The following is an 18560-nucleotide window of genomic DNA, read 5'->3' as shown; positions in this document are numbered from 1 at the left end:
TTTCTCCCTCAGTTAGTGGTGGGCATTCGCATTAAATCAGCGTTCTTTAATTTTTGTTGTCACCAATTGCTAATTATTTGAAGTTCTGTGGGGCTAGTGTGCGTGTTTACTGTTGGCCGTAGATGTACCAAGATGATGGCTTAATCTCTTGGGTTATTCTTGCTGAGAATAGGGGTTAGTATTACAAAGTCCAATAGGGGAGAGAAAGGATAGGTGTGTTAAAAATCCAAGTCTAGGGTAAGAAGGGGACTTTCTAATCTGGGAGGTCAGACTAGAAGTAGAGGGGAGTGTTCTCACCTGCAGTGTAGTCTGGACTAAAGCTTTTTATTTTTTTATTCTTTATTTTTGAGAGACAGCGAGACAGAATGCAAGTGGGGGAGGAACAGAGAGAGAGGGAGACACAGAATCCAAAGTGGGATCCAGGCTCTGGGCTGTCAGCACAGAGCCCGATGTGGGACTTGAACTCAAAAACCACAAGGTCATGACCTGAGCCGAAGTCGGACGCTCAACTGACTGAGCCACCCAGGCACCCCTGGACTAAAGCTTTATAAGCTTCAATGCATTTTAGAAAAAAAAAAACCCAAAACAGACTTTTATCTGAAGGGCATGTTCTTTGATACTTTTGTTGTAACATGATTTTGAGTAAAGGGTGCATACATGTCTTGGTTTCTAAGAGCCATCTGATGGGCTTATACACTTGGGTTGGATGGGAGCTTAGGGTGAGTCATCTGGTGAATATTTAGAATGTACACTGTGCCAGGCTCTGGGCTTCGGCCTGGAAATACAGAATTGAGTCAAGGATGGATGGGCCTTTGCATTTGGCTTAATGTATCTAAGTTCACATTGAGTCTTTGAAGTAGCATAGTGGTAGACAAATTCTTCATATTGGAAGTTAAGTTGATTTTTAACTGTATTGGACTTATTGATAACCTGCTTTACACACTGTCCTTTTTTAGTCTGTACTAATATATGTATGCATCTATAGCACCTGTGTCTTTGGTTCAGTTTTTATTTTGACTGATTTTATATGAGGATTTAACTTTTGCCAGTAATTTGGAATTTTGTCAATAGCTGTTACATTATAAAATTCCATTACTCTAAATTAACATGGTTGGGGCGCCTGGGTGGCTCAGTTGGTTAAGCGTCCGACTTCAGCTCAGGTCACGATCTCGCGGTCCTTGGGTTTGAGCCCCGCGTCGGGCTCTGGGCTGATGGCTCGGAGCCTGGAGCCTGCTTCCGATTCTGTGTCTCCCTCTCTCTCTGCCCCTTCCCCATTCATGCTCTGTCTCAAAAATAAATAAATGTTAAAAAAAATATATATATAAAAAATAAAAAATAAATAAATTAACATAGTAGTAGTTAATTTGAATTTTATTTTAATGCTTTATACTGAATGAGGAAGTAGTGATTATACATATTGTTGAATACTAACATCATTTGTGCTTATTTACTTAATTTGACATTTTGGCGTATTTTTGATGTTTTGTGTTTTAGCACAAGGCTTTCACCGAAGTATTTCTGGATGATTCACATAGTCCTGCAAATTGTCGGATATCAGTCCAGGTTGCCACACCGGCATTAAACCTTTCTGTCCGCTTCCCAATACCCGATCTTCGGTCAGATCAGGAAAGAGGACCGTGGTTCAAGAAGTCGCTTCAGAAGGAGATCCTTCATTTAGCATTCACAGATATAGAATTTAAGACTGAATTTATAGGAGGATCAACCCCAGAACAGATTAAATTGGAACTTACCTTTAGAGAACTAGTTGGTAAGATTGAACGTGCCTGTAAGAGCCAGACCAGAAATAACCGCTACTGAAACAAACATGAAAAAGTCTGACGGTCCACAATATTAGTAACATTAGACACCATTAGAAAACAAGAGGAATGGCTGTTTTCCAGTATTGTATACCAATATGGGATACAATTATTTTTTTGTTTTAGTTACTAAGCATGATTATTCACTTCGTTAAAGTACTTTTTTCTACAGGGGAATGTTGTAAAGTTTCTTTTCCCTTGTTCTGAGTTTTACACCTCTTTACAGATATTTACAGTTGATTTGCTGATTATGACTTCATTAAAGGGCCTTTAGGCGTTATCTGATCTAATCGACAGTGGTAGGAAACTCAGTATTCTGGAGGAAAGTCATTCTTTGTGAAATGGACTGAAAAATCACGCATTGGTTATTGTGAACGGAGGGAATTCTTACAATGCTTGGTACAAAGCATTTAAGAAATATAGTTATTATCCCTGTGTTCCTAGATGAGCTGCATAAACTTTTGTGTAGAATAATCATTGAGTGACACTCACTAAGTGGCACCTGCTGTATTTACTGTCATGATTATGTACCTTACACATTAAACTTGGTGCCTTAAGAATTTGAGTTTGGGCAGAAAACATCATCTTTAATTCATCTGCTCATCCTGTCTCCCCACATGTACCCACGAAACCGGGACAAAAGAATAAGTGCTGTACAACTTAATGTTGCACGTGTCCCTCATCCAGAGGACCTTTGCTTATGTAAGGAGGAAACTGCTTTTTCTCTTAGCACTTGAAAAGAAATGCATTTTAGTGAATCAGTCTTGTTTTATTAGGGTCATTCCAGGAAGATAAAGGAGAATCATCTGTTAAGTTTTTCCATGTGTCTAGTGGGGTAGATGGAGATACAGCATCATCAGATGACTTTGACTGGCCACGGTGAGTACCAGATGTATATGATAGACATTTAGTGAGACTATTGTTTCTAGAATAAATTGCTGTAGTACTCTTAATTGACATTTTGGCTATGAATTTAAAAATACTCACCCTTAATGCGAGAACTCAGAGGAAGATGGACAAAATCAATTTAAAAATCCATATTAAGGGGCGCCTGGGTGGCTCGGTCGGTTAAGCGTCCGACTTCGGCTCAGGTCATGATCTCACGGTCCGTGAGTTCGAGCCCCGCGTCAGGCTCTGTGCTGACAGCTTAGAGCCTGGAGCCTGTTTCAGATTCTGTGTCTTGCTCGCTCTCTCTGCCCCTCCCCTGTTCATGCTCTGTCTCTCTCTGTCTCAAAAACAAATAAATGTTAAAAAAAAATAAAAATAAAGATAAAAATCCATATTGAGTGTATTACTCTATGATGAAAGGTGTCTGTCTTTATTGTGAGAGATGAAGTTTAAAGTGTATTCCCTGGTCTCAAGTTACCCAGTTTAAGTAGAGGGACAGAAGAATCCTTAACTGTTTTAAAAATCATTCAGGGCTACAGGCGAAGAGTCATGTGGCATCATTTGGTTAGTCGTCAGAAGAATCTTCTAGTCCGTGATCTCTTTTTTTCAAAAAAAGTCTGTGACAGTGTTTTACAAATCTGGGGAGCTTTTATGAGATACTGATTCATGGACTCCACCCTGAGATTTTGGGATGGAGCGTGGGCATCAGGATAGTCCAAAATTACATCAGGTGATTCTAGTGTACAGGTGGATGTCAAAAATTACTTCAGGATTTCTTAGAATTAATAAAATAATTATATTTATTATAGGCTACTGATTATTCATTAACACACTTGTTACTCAGTAGATATTAGAACAAGATTATTATTTAACTTAATGGCCTGATAGTGGGCTTTGATATGTTTGAAAGGATGTCATTTACTTGAAATAATGACTTTTTAGTATATTGAAAACTGAATATTTGAAACCTGAGCATTAAAGCGGTCTTAAAGATCTTTAGCGCCATTTTTACCTGCCACCAGTATATCAGGCCTTGCAGGCTCTTAGGCGTGATCAGTTCGTGCCTGGTAATGAGCAGTTTACTGTATGAGTTTCCAGCATGAGAAATGGATCTACTTCAGTTAATTTGAAAGCACATTTTATATTAGAATATCAAAATTAGGAAATTTTGGTCACTGTTCGTCACTAGAGCCAACCGGCACCACCTACTTAGGGGAAAACCCATTATAGATGCACGACAGCTGTTTTGTTTGAGGGCATCAGGCCTCCTCACAGCGGTGTCGAAGGGCAGACTGCAGATCCTTTACTAGTGACGAGCAGGGAGGAGGAAAGGAGGGGCCGAGGGCATCAGCTCCTTTATTCCAGGTTTGTAGCTTCCATACGACGGCAACCCTGCAAGCCTTTCATGATTGAAATTCCTGAAGGAAAGAATTACTTCATCGTTGCAGTTCTAGCTTATTCCCTTATCATCCTCTCCTTTTCCATTTGAACAGTTTCTAGAACGTAAGGTCTCTTAGGTAAGCAAGTATTCCATGATAGCAGAACCCCAGAAGCATTTGATTTCGTGATAATAAATAGACTTCTTAGGTAAAATTCGTTGGCTGTTAGTGAAATTTACAGATCACCTTGTGTCCTCAAAAGATCAGATTTTTCTGTTAGCCAAGTATAAAACGGTAATGCCCCTGTTTTATTTCCTTCTGTACTTCGAAGTTACAACACACTCCGAAGTGGTTACGTGTCAATAACTAGACTTCGTAGAGAAGCTGAATCCTATTGTCCGTGGTTTTTGTGTCAGTGTGCAGAAAAGTTAAAGCTTTGCAATTTACACTGAGACCTTGAGTTTTTAAATTGTCTTTGCTGTCAGAATTGTACTGAAAATAAATCCGCCAGCCATGCATTCCATTTTGGAGAGGATAGCAGCTGAGGAAGAAGAGAGTGATGGCCGCTATCAGGAAGAAGAGGAAGGAGGTGCTCATTCCCTAAAGGATGTTTGTGATCTGCGAAGACCAGCCCCATCTCCCTTCTCTTCTCGCAGAGTCATGTTTGAAAATGAGCAGGTAAAATAAAAGTGAGCAGGCAATGAAGGGATTATCCTCCATCACGTACCAATCATTTTCATTCTTTATTTTTAAAAAGTACTTTGTATACTACGTTTACTAGGTTTTTAACTCCAAGACTGAATAATACCCATTTCTTTCTTGGTTAAAAGTGATTATGTGTTTGTTTACTTGCTCACATACCAAGTCCTATGGATAGGGTGAGAAGATGCTACTCTTAATTCTAAATACGAAATGGTTATGTGATGCTTTTTTTGCCCCAAACTATTCTATTTTAGATGGTGATGCCAGGAGACCCTGTGGAAATGACAGAGTTTCAGGATAAAGCAATCAGCAATTCTCACTATGTGCTGGAACTTACATTACCCAGCACTCATATAACACTACCTAATAAAAGTTTTTATGAGAAGCTGTATAATAGGTGAGTTGAAACGCATTCAGTTGAGTCTTTGGGATTGGACTGTTCTGCCTAACTGCCTCCCTGTTTCCCCACTTCCCCTTTTCTTTCCTTTAATATTATCTACATCTCTGGGTACCTTGTGTGCTGTTGATTATGAAACTTAACGTTACAGTGGGCTGTTGTCATAGCAGAGTTTCCTAACCAGTGTGCCTGGTAACTCGGTTACTTGTGTGTGAAATGTTTATTTCCTCCACCGTCGTTAGCTGGCTGCTCTCTGTCACCTTACCACAGGGTACTGAGAAAATATGTCTTCTGTGTGTGCAGTGACATGAAAAGAGTTGGGAGGTCCTGGATGGAGGCCAGCAGGTGCTAGGGTGGAGTCAGAATCCTAGAATCTTTGTGTAAGGAGCATCTTTTTTCAGAGTTTAAAAAAGCATCTTGTTAGAATTCTACAATTCAAACTTGTCAGTTTGCATGTAACAATTTAAATTAATTATAAATATCCTTAAATATACATATCAAGCAAATATGTTGAAGTAAATGGGATTCTAGAGTTGAAATATCCTAGCCTCTGAAGACCTTCCTAGCTTACCTGGCCTCCCCAAGCTCAGTTTCCTCATCTATTAAAAAAAAAAAAAAAAAAAAAAAAAAAAAAAAAAAAAAAAAAAAAAAAAAAAAAAAGTGGGTGATACTTATACCTGTCTCAAAGCGTTGTTTAGATGATACAGTACTTGGAAAGTTCTGAGAATACTGCCTAGCATATAGTAAGCACTCAGTAGTCCTCTTGTCACTGTCCTCGTTCCTATACACTGAAGGAATCTCTTCTATAGCATACCTGAAAGATGGTCTAGAAAAAGATGTTCTTAGTGTCTGTCATCACTAGCTTCCCATATGTAAACATGCTATTCTCATTTTTACTATTTTATTTTATTATTTTATTTTCAGAAGCGCCACCTTTGTTTCTGCTGTACATTTACTTGGTATCAGATATCCCTGGCCCTTTATTCCTTAACTGTTACTAATAAGCTCTGGGTCTCCTTATTGCCTACCCGTGACCAAGACTGTTGATCTTAGAAAACTTAAGTTCAAGAAAGATCCACCAAGTTCAGTTGTCTTGATGATGAGATAGGTTCGTAGGACAGTCCATTGAGATGCAGGAAGAAAATGTTCTTCTGTTTAACTTTTTAAAAAGTCATAAAATTTATATATTTGTTTTATAATCATAATGTATAAATTGAAGCATATAATTTATAGACACATCAGAAGGCTTTTACAGTTTTGTTGTTTTTTTTTTTTAGCTTTTAGGGGTTTACACATGATCTAAGATTTGGAAACCACTGATCTCTCAACCATTCTTTTATAGTTGTGAAATAACTAAGAGCTCACGGATGCGTAAGGCTAAGACAGAAAAATGAAAGATTAGTTCAAAGTCCAGCCCAGAGGTCAGAGGGCTTAGTCCATTTCTTACACTTTCTGCATTTGCTCAAGCAGGTGGCTGTTGGTTAAATTGGGAGATCAGAACAGAAATATGCATCTTAAACAAATTCAATTTATAAATCTGTTCCTTTACCACATTTTAAATACAAGACCAGGTTTGTTTGTTTTTTTTTAACATGAGTCCTTGGTTGGAGGATTTACATAAGTATAACCCAAAAGGTTTTGTCTGCAGTTTTTAATTTCTGAAAAAACAGTTTCAAAGTAATCTGAGTACAGAATCCTTCTTGGATTTTAAGATTTTTTTCAGTCTATATACTTAAAAGTCATCTGCTAGCACAACATTTTATTAAAATCTACTTACAGCAATAAATACAGCTGGGATGAGCACATTTGAGGCCAGACACAGTGACACTTGGTGAATACACAGAACGTCGAGCTTGCCTGGTGGGAGCAGCTTTCTCCGGTGTGCTGGAGAGCAGTCCCAAGGAGCCAGCAGTCAGCATATGGGGGACATCAGTCAGCATGGCACGTGGGGCAGGTGACTGCTCCCATCGGGGTGCTAGAGAGTATCTGTTCTCCTGAGGATGGGTTACATGGGGGGTTGCTGAAGAGCATTTCTGTCGTGCCTCACTCTGCCCACTTCTCCTGCTGTCAGATGCCTACAGCTATATAAATACTGAAGTGTTCCCTTACCTTGTGGATCTTTTAAGTCACATATCGAAGCTCTCCGGGCTGTGAATTCTTTGCTCCTTATTTGGCTGTGAATATGTATATTTTTATTTTGAAGTTAATATCAAAGTTTTCAAATATTCTCCAGCTTAACAGAAGATGGCACAAAGAGCTTTTTTTTTTTTTTTCTCCTGAATCCTTTGAGACTGAGCTGCTGGCCTGAGGCTCTCTGAGCACTTGGGTGTGTACTGCCCACAAACAAGGACATTCTTCTACATAATTGTAACTCAGCCATCAAAGTGAGAACATTGATACTTGGCGCTACCTAGTCCTCAGACCCCATTTGGGTTTTGCTAAATGTCTCAATATTGCCCTTTTGATTATATAATTATATGTTCTGTATTATAGTGTTATGTATTCTATAATATATAACATAAAATACATATATAATATTGTATAATATAATGTATTATATAATGTGTATTATTATATAGTATATATAACATTTATTCTTATTTTTAATTTTTGTACATCTAAAAACATAACTCTGACCAGGAGTTATAACCAACTTTGCCTTAACTTCACACATTTAAGATCTTGGTTTATTCCCTCAGTGCCTGGGTCATCGGGCCCTGTTTAGACACACAGTCTCAGGTACAGGACCGTTTTTTCTATTTCAAAAGTCCTTTAGAATAGAACGTAAAAAAGAGAATTTTCACTAGCTTTTTGGATCAGATATTTCTTGAGCATCTTATATTTTAAGCTCACAGCCACAGGACCATGGTGATATGTCCTTAAATACCTTAGGCGTCTTCTTTCTTGGTATTAGAAACATCACCCGTGTTTTGCAGTATTAATGGTACCAAGACTGTGTTTAGACCAACATGTAAATTAAGGAAAATGTAAAGTCATATGAAACTTATCTTTACAGGTCACCTCCCAGGAACTCCAGGTTTTAGATAAAGTAATGGTTTCTCTTTAACCTATGAAGATAAGAGAATAGTTTTGGGGAATAAGAAAGAGAAGAGTTATTTCCCGAGAAGATTCTTCATTTTGGTTTTTTTTTTCCCCTTTTATATCTTTGTTATTTATTTACATAGGAGTTCAAAGTAAGGTCAGGGTTTAGACTCTTTCGTTTCTTTGTCCTATAAGTAATATACCCAAGAGAAGCCAGCAAGCCAATGAGTACCATACAGTTTTGGGGCACAGCTGTCATTGTGTCTGAGATGAGACCTATTTCTGGCCTGTGTCACTGGTATTCTTCACCTATGACGCTTCCCAGATGGAGAGCTTTCAGGGTGGGGATTTCAGTCTACTGAGGGTCACAGTACTCCATCCTGGTGTATACTTTCTAGGGCTGCAGAAGCTCAGGAATTGGCCCAGAAAATTCCTAGACAAGTGGTTTCTCACAGGAAGGGCCAGGGCTCCATCATGGCTTGGCACCTTAACTGGTATTCACACTAGGCTTTATGATGAGTCTGTGCTTTTGGCAGTCCTTCCATGTGAGTCATCAAACCCTTGGTGCCTGTTACGTGACAGTCACTGTGTGAGGCACATAGAAGGGTGCCCAAGACCTACGTCCCTCTCTCTGAGAGGCTGCAGTCTAGGAAGGGGAAGCAAGAGAATAGAGTGTTGTAGGTGCCATGATTGAGTTACATCTGTGAAGGATTTGCTGGGGGTCCAAATCGATCAGAAGGCTTCGGAGAGGATGTTGTAAAGTCTGAGTTTTCATGGAAATGTAGAGCATGGGTGATGAGGGTGGGGGGAGGAACAGAAGGGCATCAGAGTAGGGACAGAGATTTCTTTGAAAAAGTAGGATGTGTTGGTCGCCTGGCTTGACACGCATCAACCCGTTAGTCACCGGTCTTGACTTGGCTGCGCAGCTCGTGAGAGGGTCTCATGTTTCACTTGCACTCTTGGTCTCCTGCACACTCCCCAATGAAGCTGCTCTTTCTGTGGGAGGGAACGCACTTATCTAGGGACGGTGAGCGATGGAGGAGAGAGCTGGACGAGATGTGGGCTGTGGCCCCAGTTCCCCTGCAGATCGGCTGTGTGGCCTGTGGGAGGCAGCTTCTCCGAGCGTGAAGTGAGGGTGATGGTTCTTCCTTGGCTGCCCCGTGGGATTGGGGGGCATCACACGAGACAGAGTGTGCTGTGTTGCGGCTTGCAGAGTGCTCTCCTGTGGGAGCAGTTCTCCCTTGTCCCTCATGGGTTTTTAAATTAACTGCCTCCTTTAAAGTGCATTTAGATGTATGCACACCACACAGGTAAAACTAGGCAGATGGCTGATGAGGTTATCGCATCGTACGGATTCCTTTCTCACGGCCCCGCACTAGCACCGTCCACTGCTTTTTCCTTTGGAAGAACGTGATGGATGTTTACAAAAAACAAAAAAACAAAAACCAAAACTTTTTTTTTTTTTTGTAGGGTCTAATTTCTGTGTCGCCATTTAGAAAAATTATTATTCACGTGACTTCTTAAAGGCATGTTCTGTCGTGTACCTTCAGTGGAACTACGAGTGATGTCCTTATTTTTCAACTTCTGTCTATAATAGGATCTTTAACGACTTGCTGCTCTGGGAACCAACTGCCCCTTCGCCAGTGGAGACATTTGAGAATATTTCATATGGTATTGGTCTTTCCGTAGCCAGTCAACTGATTAATACCTTCAACAAAGATAGTTGTAGTCAATTTAAATCTACAGTTCACTATGGTAATGTATTTTAAATTTGTTTGGAATTAAAATGCCTGGTTTATCAGTAAATTAGCAACCCTTTCTCAATTGGCATTAAAATATTTCTTGGCTGTTTTCTACTCGTAATGTATTTTATAGTATCTTTTAGTAACTTACAGTATTTCCCCACTTTCATCTATATATTGAGAATATTATCAATGAAACGTGTTGCCTTTATAGTGACACCATACACGTTGTCTTAAGTTCATTGGGAAAAAGAACAATATAGTAAGTACGTTCTTATTGTGAGGCCAGATTCTTGGTAAAAAAAACAAAAGAACAAAACGGGTTGTAAGATAAGAATTGTGATAATGTTCCAGTTACTGTTTTATTTTAATAACTGTCAGAACCGTAGAATTATGACATTTGTTTCTCGCAGATGAGGAAAGTGGATCTGAGGAGGAGACGTTGCAGTATTTCTCTACCCTTGATCCCAACTATCGTTCCCGTAGGAAAAAAAAACTAGACTCTCAGAACAAGAACTCACAAAGTTTTCTCTCAGTTCTTCTGAGTGTTAATCATGGATTAATGGCAGTGTTCACAGAAGTAAAGGTGAGGATTTACAAATGCAAAGTGTTTCAAGTGTATCTTATTTCAGATCTCCCCTGATCCATACATGCAGTCATCAAGGGAGTGAGAGGTTGTCTCGGGCCTGGGGAAGATCAGTGTTGTGAGGCACTCGCTCTGCGGTGACCTGGTGACCGCAGCTTTGGGGAACGAGCGGTCACTGCAGATCAGAAGACAAGTGTTACATGGTCCTTTTGGCAAAAATGCTGGTTCTGCTCCTGCAGTGATCGCTAGAAATTTTATCTGTTACAAAGGCGGATCAAGTACAGGGATTCATTTGGCAGAAGAGGCCCCCACCAGCATTTAATTATTCAGTTTTTAATACCACTGTGGTGGGTGGTTCCAGAATCAGACCAGTTTGCCACCACGTGGGAGGAACTTCGAAGCTGAATCAGGAAGGAGCAATCCAAGGGTCATTCTTCCTTTTCTGCATGTAAATAATGACTTCTGTGTTTTTCTGATCTTTTTTTTTTTTTTTTTTTTTTTTTTAGCAAGATAATGGAGATCTGTTGGAGAACAAGCATGGTGAATTCTGGTTAGAGTTCAATAGTGGTTCCTTGTTTTGTGTGACAAAATACGAAGGTTTTGATGACAAGCACTACATCTGCCTTCATTCTAGCAGTTTCAGTCTATACCACAAAGGTAGGACACGTTTCATGTGTGTGTTGTTCGCTTCTGTTTAGACCGGTTTAAATTTTATTTCACAAAATCTATTGAGAACAGAACTCTGATAATAGAAATTATTTTCTGTGGGGTGTTCTGATTCCATTGGCAAAGTAATGCTTATTGTACATTAGGAGTTGACTTTATGTTTTTTGGGGCAACAACTTTATTGAGATACAATTCATGTACCATCCATTTCACCCATTTAAACTCCACATTTCATTGGCTTTTACTATTTCACAGAATCGTTGCAACCATCATCACAGTCAACTTTAGAATGTTTTCATCACCCCTAAAAGAAACTAGGTACCCCTTAGCTGTACCCCTCCCATAGCCTTCACCCTGCCCAGCACTAAATAACCTGTGATCTACTTTGTGGATTTATGTATTCTGTATGTTTATGGAATCATTCAGTGTGTGGTCTTTTGTGACTGGCTTCTTTCATTTGTCATGATGTTTCCAAGCCTCATCCAGGTGTGACGGTGTTTTATCCTTTTTCATTGCCGAATAACACTCCGTTTTATGGATATACCATATCTTATTATCCACCGATGAGTTGATAAGACTATATGGTCGTTACTCTCTTAAACAGTATCTCCTTGTGGTAACAGATATAGAATTTACCATCCTGTGAGCACATTCCCTGTCACCTTGTGAACAGAAGATATTTGCAGCATTCTTTTTTTTTTTTTTTTCTTCTAAGTGTAGAAAACAGTACTTGGACAGTCTTAATGTTTATCAGATTTTTCTGTTTAAATTTAATTTTCCTAGCATTTCCTATCTTAATTGTTTTCTTGAGTACCGTCATTCATACCAACATTAGCAGAGACATACAGATTATTAACGTCAAGCTGGTTCTTGGTCATTATGGTCAATGGAAGTATATAGAGTTTTGTTTTGAGTTGTGAAAGTCTGAACTAATTTCAGATGATCATTTCATTATGTCGTCATCTCGTTGTGGATGTAGGCATAGTGGATGAAGTGAGTCTTCCCACAGAAACACGACTGCCCAGTTCAACCCGCCCACATTGGTTGGAACCAACTATTTATTCCTCTGAAGAAGATGGCCTCAGTAGAGCTGCTTCGGATGGTGTCGGAGGTGACCCTTCGAATATGCTCTCTGTCGCAGTTAAAATACTGTCTGATAAATCGGAGTCCAATACAAAGGTTTGTCTTGTGTATTTTTGTACCGTTATGTACTTGCCACTCCTTTGATTCCTAGCTCCAAGTGATTGCATAAAAGGCAACACATTTTTTCCCTTAGAAAAACTTTTCAAGTTTTGATTTAGAGGATTACATAGGTGGTAAATGGAATTCTTCGTGTTGTTGTGTGTAGGAATTTCTCATTGCTGTAGGATTGAAAGGAGCCACACTCCAGCACAGGATGCTTCCTTCTGGGCTTAGCTGGCACGAACAGGTAAGAGAGTTGTTACGTGCGTATTGGTTTCCTTCTGACTTCGTACTGACATGTGGTACACACACTGTAAAGTCACAGATCATAAAGGATCAGTGCTCACTGAGTTTTCCCTGGAGTAAACACTCCCAAATAACCACCTCTCAGGTCAGGAAGTGGAATATTATCACCACTCCAGAACGAAATTGATTTTTTTACCTTAAAGTTTGGACCCTAAATCTCCCACAGACAGAGTTATCGTGTATGTCATTTAAGGGAAGGGATTCTGTGACCCAGAATCTTAGAGCACCTGGTATAGAGAAGAGATGAATGGCGTCTTGACTTGCACTTCTAACCCTGTATTCCTTAAGGTATATTTCAGAGTGATTTCAGAGTGATTCCCTAGGCCAGTAACATGCTTTGAGGCATTTAGAATGATTTTTGTAATTAATTTCCAGTGTAACAACTGTTTAATGATTAATGAAATACAGTTGGTTAATTTCTTTTCTGTGTGAGAATTATACAATGACTCTTGTTCATTTTCCTTAGAAAGGGGAACTTTTTCCTTTCCTCTGAAAATAATAAATTAGTTCATACTCGAAAGTTTTCAGAGAGCTTTCATAAAAGCATTTTGGGAACACAAGGAGTCTTAGAACAGTGTGGTGAGGGGAAAGAGACAGTTGGGGTGAACACTGAACTCGGTTGTAAGGGAGAGGTTAGTCTAACCCTATTTAGATAGAAATATGGGAGAATGGATGTCGGTAAGAGAGACTGAGACTGAGTGAGGTATAATGTAGGGAAAAATAACTTTTCCCAAATATGGATTATGTAGAAAACCAGGCGGAGCGTAAGCAATCTTTAGCAAAATTTATTTTTTTCGAGAATTGTCCCTGGCAAAATAATGTAAAAGTATATCATACGTACTTCAGTTTCATAAGATAGGATTTTTCCAAGACTTCTGTAGCATTGCAGTTGTCAGATGGGCCTCTCTCTTCATTTCTGACCCTAGTTTTGCAAATACTTTTTTGAAATGAATTCCTTCAAAATGATGATTTTCTACTTTTAGCTTTGATTTTTCCAATAAACGGTTGCTTTTTCTGTGAGATATTTTATTTTACATTGGTATTAAGGATATCCTATCAAAACTTTTTTTTTTTCCTCTAAAGCAGGGCATTTAATATTTTTGTGATTATAGATTTTATACTTCTTGAATATTGCTGATGAACCTGTCCTGGGATATAATCCTCCAACTTCATTTACAACTTTTCACGTTCATCTCTGGAGCTGTGCACTTGATTATAGGTTAGTTCACAGATGGACTAAATAAAATTCTATTCAAAGTAGGTACTGAGTTTTGAAAAAATACGTAATTCAAATTAAGGTTCACACTGCTCTTTTAAGGGAATTTCTGTTGTTGTAGCCAACTGATGTTTTTTGTTTCTTTTCGGTATTAGGCCTCTTTATTTGCCGATCCGATCTCTTCTCACTGTGGAAACATTCAGTGTATCGAGTAGTGTGGCCTTGGATAAATCATCATCTACACTCAGGTGTCTATGTGAACTTTGCTGACTACTAAATTCAGCTGGTCCAAACATGCTGACTGATACTTAGCTAAACTCGATTAGAGTCCCAGTCTTTTGTTAAAACCAGCATTCTTTTACTCATAGTCCTGTCTCTCTATCCAGGTTTTCAACTTTTAGATTTCAGATGATTTGTCCCATCTCTTCTGTTTATCACTGTTTTTTATTTTTAGGGAGGAAATGAATTCTTGAGATTGGTAGTTTACTTCTTAAAGCAGAATATAAACTTCCCGTATGACCTAATACACTTTATTTTCATAATTTAGGTCTTGTGAATTTGGGCATCTATTAAAACATGCTGAAAATTTACAATTCGAGCAGATGATTCAGTCTTACTCTTTACACAAATTAAATATTTCTAGCACTCAGAAGCAGTGAGTTTTAAAGAAATGCCAGATGGCACTTGTAAGAAACTGTATATGACTTTGATGACTTGTGTATCAGAAGAACGATACACCTAAGTGTGCCGTGATCACGTGTTAGGTATTCCAAGTTAAGTGTTTAGAGGTTGATTTTATCTTTTTTCCTCAGAATAATCTTGGATGAAGCTGCTTTGCATCTGTCTGACAAGTGTAATACTGTTACTATAAATCTGAATAGAGGTAAGAGTTGAAAAACAAAATCTGGGGTTAGGTGAATGCTCTTTATTTTTTGTACATGGATATTTTAAAGCATTTGAACTCTGAAATGATGCCACTGAACTAAGGATCTTGTTAAATACCAGTTTGAAGTTGTAATGTCCTTAGAATGTCAGTTAAGTGCATCAAGTTATGTATACTCTATTTACTTAGTAAAAGATTAATTTTGTTTCTAAATAAAGGGAATTGTAGGACTTTTAAAGGATGAAACTATATTTCCATTGCATTTTAAATATTTTTAGCACCAAGTGCCATGAATTTTAAAGAGATGCTAGTTTTAATACATGTTGGTTGGATCAGCATTTTTTGAAAGCTTTGCTCAGATATTTTGTTAATTTAAAAAATTTTAGATTATGTTCGTGTGATGGATATGGGGCTTTTGGAATTAACCATAACTGCAGTGAAATCTGATTCTGATGGAGAGCAAGTAAGTTATTAAAATAAATGGAAATTTTTATCTAAGTCCTTTTTATAGGAGAGACTGAAGAACTATTGAATTTACTGTAAAAATTGTTTTGGTTGGAAGTAGATAAAATGTTTTAAAATTGGGATTTAGTCATTATAAATACACATTTCCTGTGGCAAGAATAATTATATTCTACTTTATTTAATGTAAACCTATGCAACAAAAGAAATTCTTATCTCATTTGGAAAACGTTTTCTTAAATTTTTTTTTTTTTTTAAGTTTATTTATTTTTGAGAAAGAGCATAAGCTCGAGCAGGGATGGGGCAGAGAGAGAGGGAGAGAGAGAATCCCAAGCAGGCTCTGTGCTATGCGGGACTCGAACTCACAAACCGTCAGATCATGACCTGAACTGAAACCAAGAGTTGGACGCTCAACTGATTGAGCCACCCAGGCGCCCCTGGAAAATGTTTTCATCCATTTTCCCTTGTGTGCGCCCAGACTGAGCCGCGCTTTGAGCTACACTGTTCGAGTGACATTGTCCATATCAGAACATGCTCGGACTCTTGTGCTGCGTTGATGAATCTCATTCAGTACATCGCCAGCTATGGGGACTTACATGCGGCTAACAAGGCGGAGACGGAGCCTGGAGCCCCTGAAAGAAAGACAAAGGTACAGCCAGCGGTATCATGCATTACAACTAACTCACCCTGACCCGTTGCGGCCACACGAGTGCCAGGTGTAGTCGGTGAGGTCTTCATGACCGTCACGAGGTAGAAAAGAAACTTTGAAAAGTGCTCTATTATTTACCTTCAGAGTGATGAGGTCTGGAAAGGTGGTTCCAGGGGCCTTTTTGGAAAACCGTTCTGCTGTCTGATACTCTTTGTTTCAAAACCTTAATCTTCTCGGCCAACATAATACTTTTTTCCAGACTTGAGTTATTTTCATCTCACCTCCAGGAAGAAAGAAAACACTTAGCATGTAAGAGCTTGTGATGTGCAAGTCGTGTGTAAAACTGCTTCTGAGAGGGGGAGATGCAGGTGTTCATATTGTTTCCAGAGGCCTCTGTTCTCCTTCATGTTTGTTACGTGGGATTCTGTTCAGTTTTCAGTCTATGTTCTCCTGTGTGATTTCCCTTAACCCAGTGTGACAGGGTAAAGATTATCACCTCTGTTTCATAGGTGAATAAATTAAAACCCAGAGACTTAGGTGAGTTGCCCAAACTGGTAGCCAAAATGGCAACAAGATTCTCAGGTATTTTGATTTCCGGTTCAGTGCTTTCTTATGCCCCCATACATTACCTCTCTGTCCTCTCTTATGTCCAGATTGAACAGTGTCGAGTGTGTTTAGCATTTTTAAGTGTTCAGTGTTTTTTCATTCTTTTTCATCGTCTGGTCTGTGAACAGAATTTTGTCTCTTTGGTGATGGAGCCTCTAGTAAGGGCCTGATGGACCTTGCATTCTTTTGTTCAGGATGCTTCTACCCTTCATTTGTGTTACATTTCTGTTTTTGACTCCTTGCTCCTGCTAGATTCCCACCGATAAGAAGGTGATTCATGACACTCCCTCTCTACTGTGTGTTCTCTTTTTAACAACGTTCTCCGGTTTACTAAAAGTTACTTTAAATTATCCCTTTCAAATGAGATCTTTCCAGTTCAGAGTCCTGCTCCCATTTGAAAAGCGTGATCTGGATGTAATGAATGCACAGTTCGCTGACCAAAATGGTTAAGCGTCCCTGCTGGAGATGAGCCCCCAGAATCCCCATTCAGTAGGTTTCCCCTCCTGTGTGCCCCCTGCTGTCCTTGGACAGATGTCCATTCATCCCGAGATCTGAGGCTCTGATCTGCAGCGGCTTTTGGTGTCAAAGGGGCGAGCCTTGTTGTAGCTGCCAGATCTGAGCAGATTTAACTCTGCAGAGAGAGCCTCCCTCTCCCCCAGCCTCACTGCAGTATTTTTATCCTGTCTCTCCTAATGTGCTGTCTCTTCACGACCCCAGTTCACTGTGCTGGCTGGGACGGGATGGCATATTTATTTCTGTTTGCCAGTAGTTGTCAGGGTGATGGTGATGATGCTAAAAACGTAAGACGTAAGCGCTGCCGAGCAGAATGTGGAACGCTGCCTGCGTTCCTGCTTCCGGTGTGTTTGTAAAATGTAGTGTATTTCCGGGACAAAATCATGCTAAGTCATTTGCTTCTTAGAGCATTTTCGGTTATTTTCAATTAGGCTTTTTGGCTGTAGGTAGATTCCGGTGGCCGCTCATCCTCACGAGGCCCAGTACTTCCAGAAGCAGATCAACAGATGCTGCGGGATTTGATGAGTGATGCTATGGAGGAGCTTGACCTGCAGCAGGCCACTGCGTCTGCACGAGGCCAGTCTAACGGTAGGATGGGCCCGGCCTTCTTCCCCCGGGAGCTTCGGGGCCGTAGTTGAGCCTTACGTTATTTGTACGCATATAAATTCTTCAGCAAGTAACTTATTAACAAAAAGACAAGTCTGAGTTTGGGTGGATATTTATTAGTCAATCAGCTTGTGTTTATCGAGTGTCTAGTAGATAAACGACACTGGCCGGGGTGTTGTGGGGGACACAGATTAAACGGAAAACGGAGCTTATCTTTTCTGTTGGCGTAGAGTTTCGTAAAACAGATCGGCACTAAACCAAACTGATGCTCTTACTTAGAACGATTGAGAAACGACATGAGAAAGAGCTTCAGAAAGTGTCACCATCCCCCAACTGCTGTTCAGGAGGGATGGGAACCATCTCATTAGGCTTCAATGCAAGTGACATGAATTGGCTTTTCTTTTTTTTTTTTTTTTTTTTAAATTTTTTTTTCAACGTTTTTTATTTATTTTGGGACAGAGAGAGACAGAGCATGAACGGGGGAGGGGCAGAGAGAGAGGGAGACACAGAATCGGAAACAGGCTCCAGGCTCTGAGCCATCAGCCCAGAGCCTGATGCGGGGCTCGAACTCACGGACCGCAAGATCGTGACCTGGCTGAAGTCGGACGCTTAACCGACTGCGCCACCCAGGCGCCCCATGAATTGGCTTTTCAAGAGTGGACGGGGTTTAGGTATGTGGAAGGGAGAGGAGGTAATCTTGGCAGGATCATGAACATTGACAGAGGCACGGAAGCATGCACAAGCCTTAATTGTCTCACAGCCCAGGCGGTTACTGGAGCACAAGCTCCCTTCTCATTGAAAAGAATTGGCCAGTAAAGGTGGAGAGGCGGGGAGGAACCAGCCGGTGAGAGAGCCTTGATAGCCAGACTGAAGCATCTAAATACTTTGAAGCATCCATCTAAAAAGTGTTTGTTTTCT

At 39.8% G+C, this 18560-nt stretch overlaps 1 protein-coding gene across 4 annotated transcripts in view; it reads left to right on the top strand.

Moving 5' to 3' along the window:
• ATG2B (autophagy related 2B) overlaps positions 1-18560 on the top strand; it is a 75980-nt gene that overhangs the window by 30904 nt on the left and 26516 nt on the right. For all 4 annotated transcript variants that reach the window (XR_009264766.1, XM_058740226.1, XM_058740225.1 and 1 more), the window contains exons 15-29: positions 1495-1768; positions 2594-2696; positions 4570-4762; positions 5041-5183; positions 9823-9980; positions 10381-10553; positions 11060-11210; positions 12199-12398; positions 12568-12648; positions 13820-13926; positions 14079-14171; positions 14736-14806; positions 15193-15269; positions 15747-15917; positions 17483-17624. Coding sequence is in view for 3 of the 4 variants with exons in the window: in XM_058740226.1 (XP_058596209.1) it covers positions 1495-1768; positions 2594-2696; positions 4570-4762; positions 5041-5183; positions 9823-9980; positions 10381-10553; positions 11060-11210; positions 12199-12398; positions 12568-12648; positions 13820-13926; positions 14079-14171; positions 14736-14806; positions 15193-15269; positions 15747-15917; positions 17483-17624 (2137 nt within the window). In the remaining variant the exon portion in view is untranslated. The remainder of the gene's footprint in view (positions 1-1494; positions 1769-2593; positions 2697-4569; positions 4763-5040; positions 5184-9822; positions 9981-10380; positions 10554-11059; positions 11211-12198; positions 12399-12567; positions 12649-13819; positions 13927-14078; positions 14172-14735; positions 14807-15192; positions 15270-15746; positions 15918-17482; positions 17625-18560) is intronic.

The sequence above is a fragment of the Neofelis nebulosa genome, chromosome 7, assembly GCF_028018385.1.
Source record: "Neofelis nebulosa isolate mNeoNeb1 chromosome 7, mNeoNeb1.pri, whole genome shotgun sequence".
NCBI classification, from domain to species: Eukaryota; Metazoa; Chordata; class Mammalia; order Carnivora; family Felidae; genus Neofelis; species Neofelis nebulosa.
This window is presented reverse-complemented; position numbering and strand designations above follow the sequence as displayed.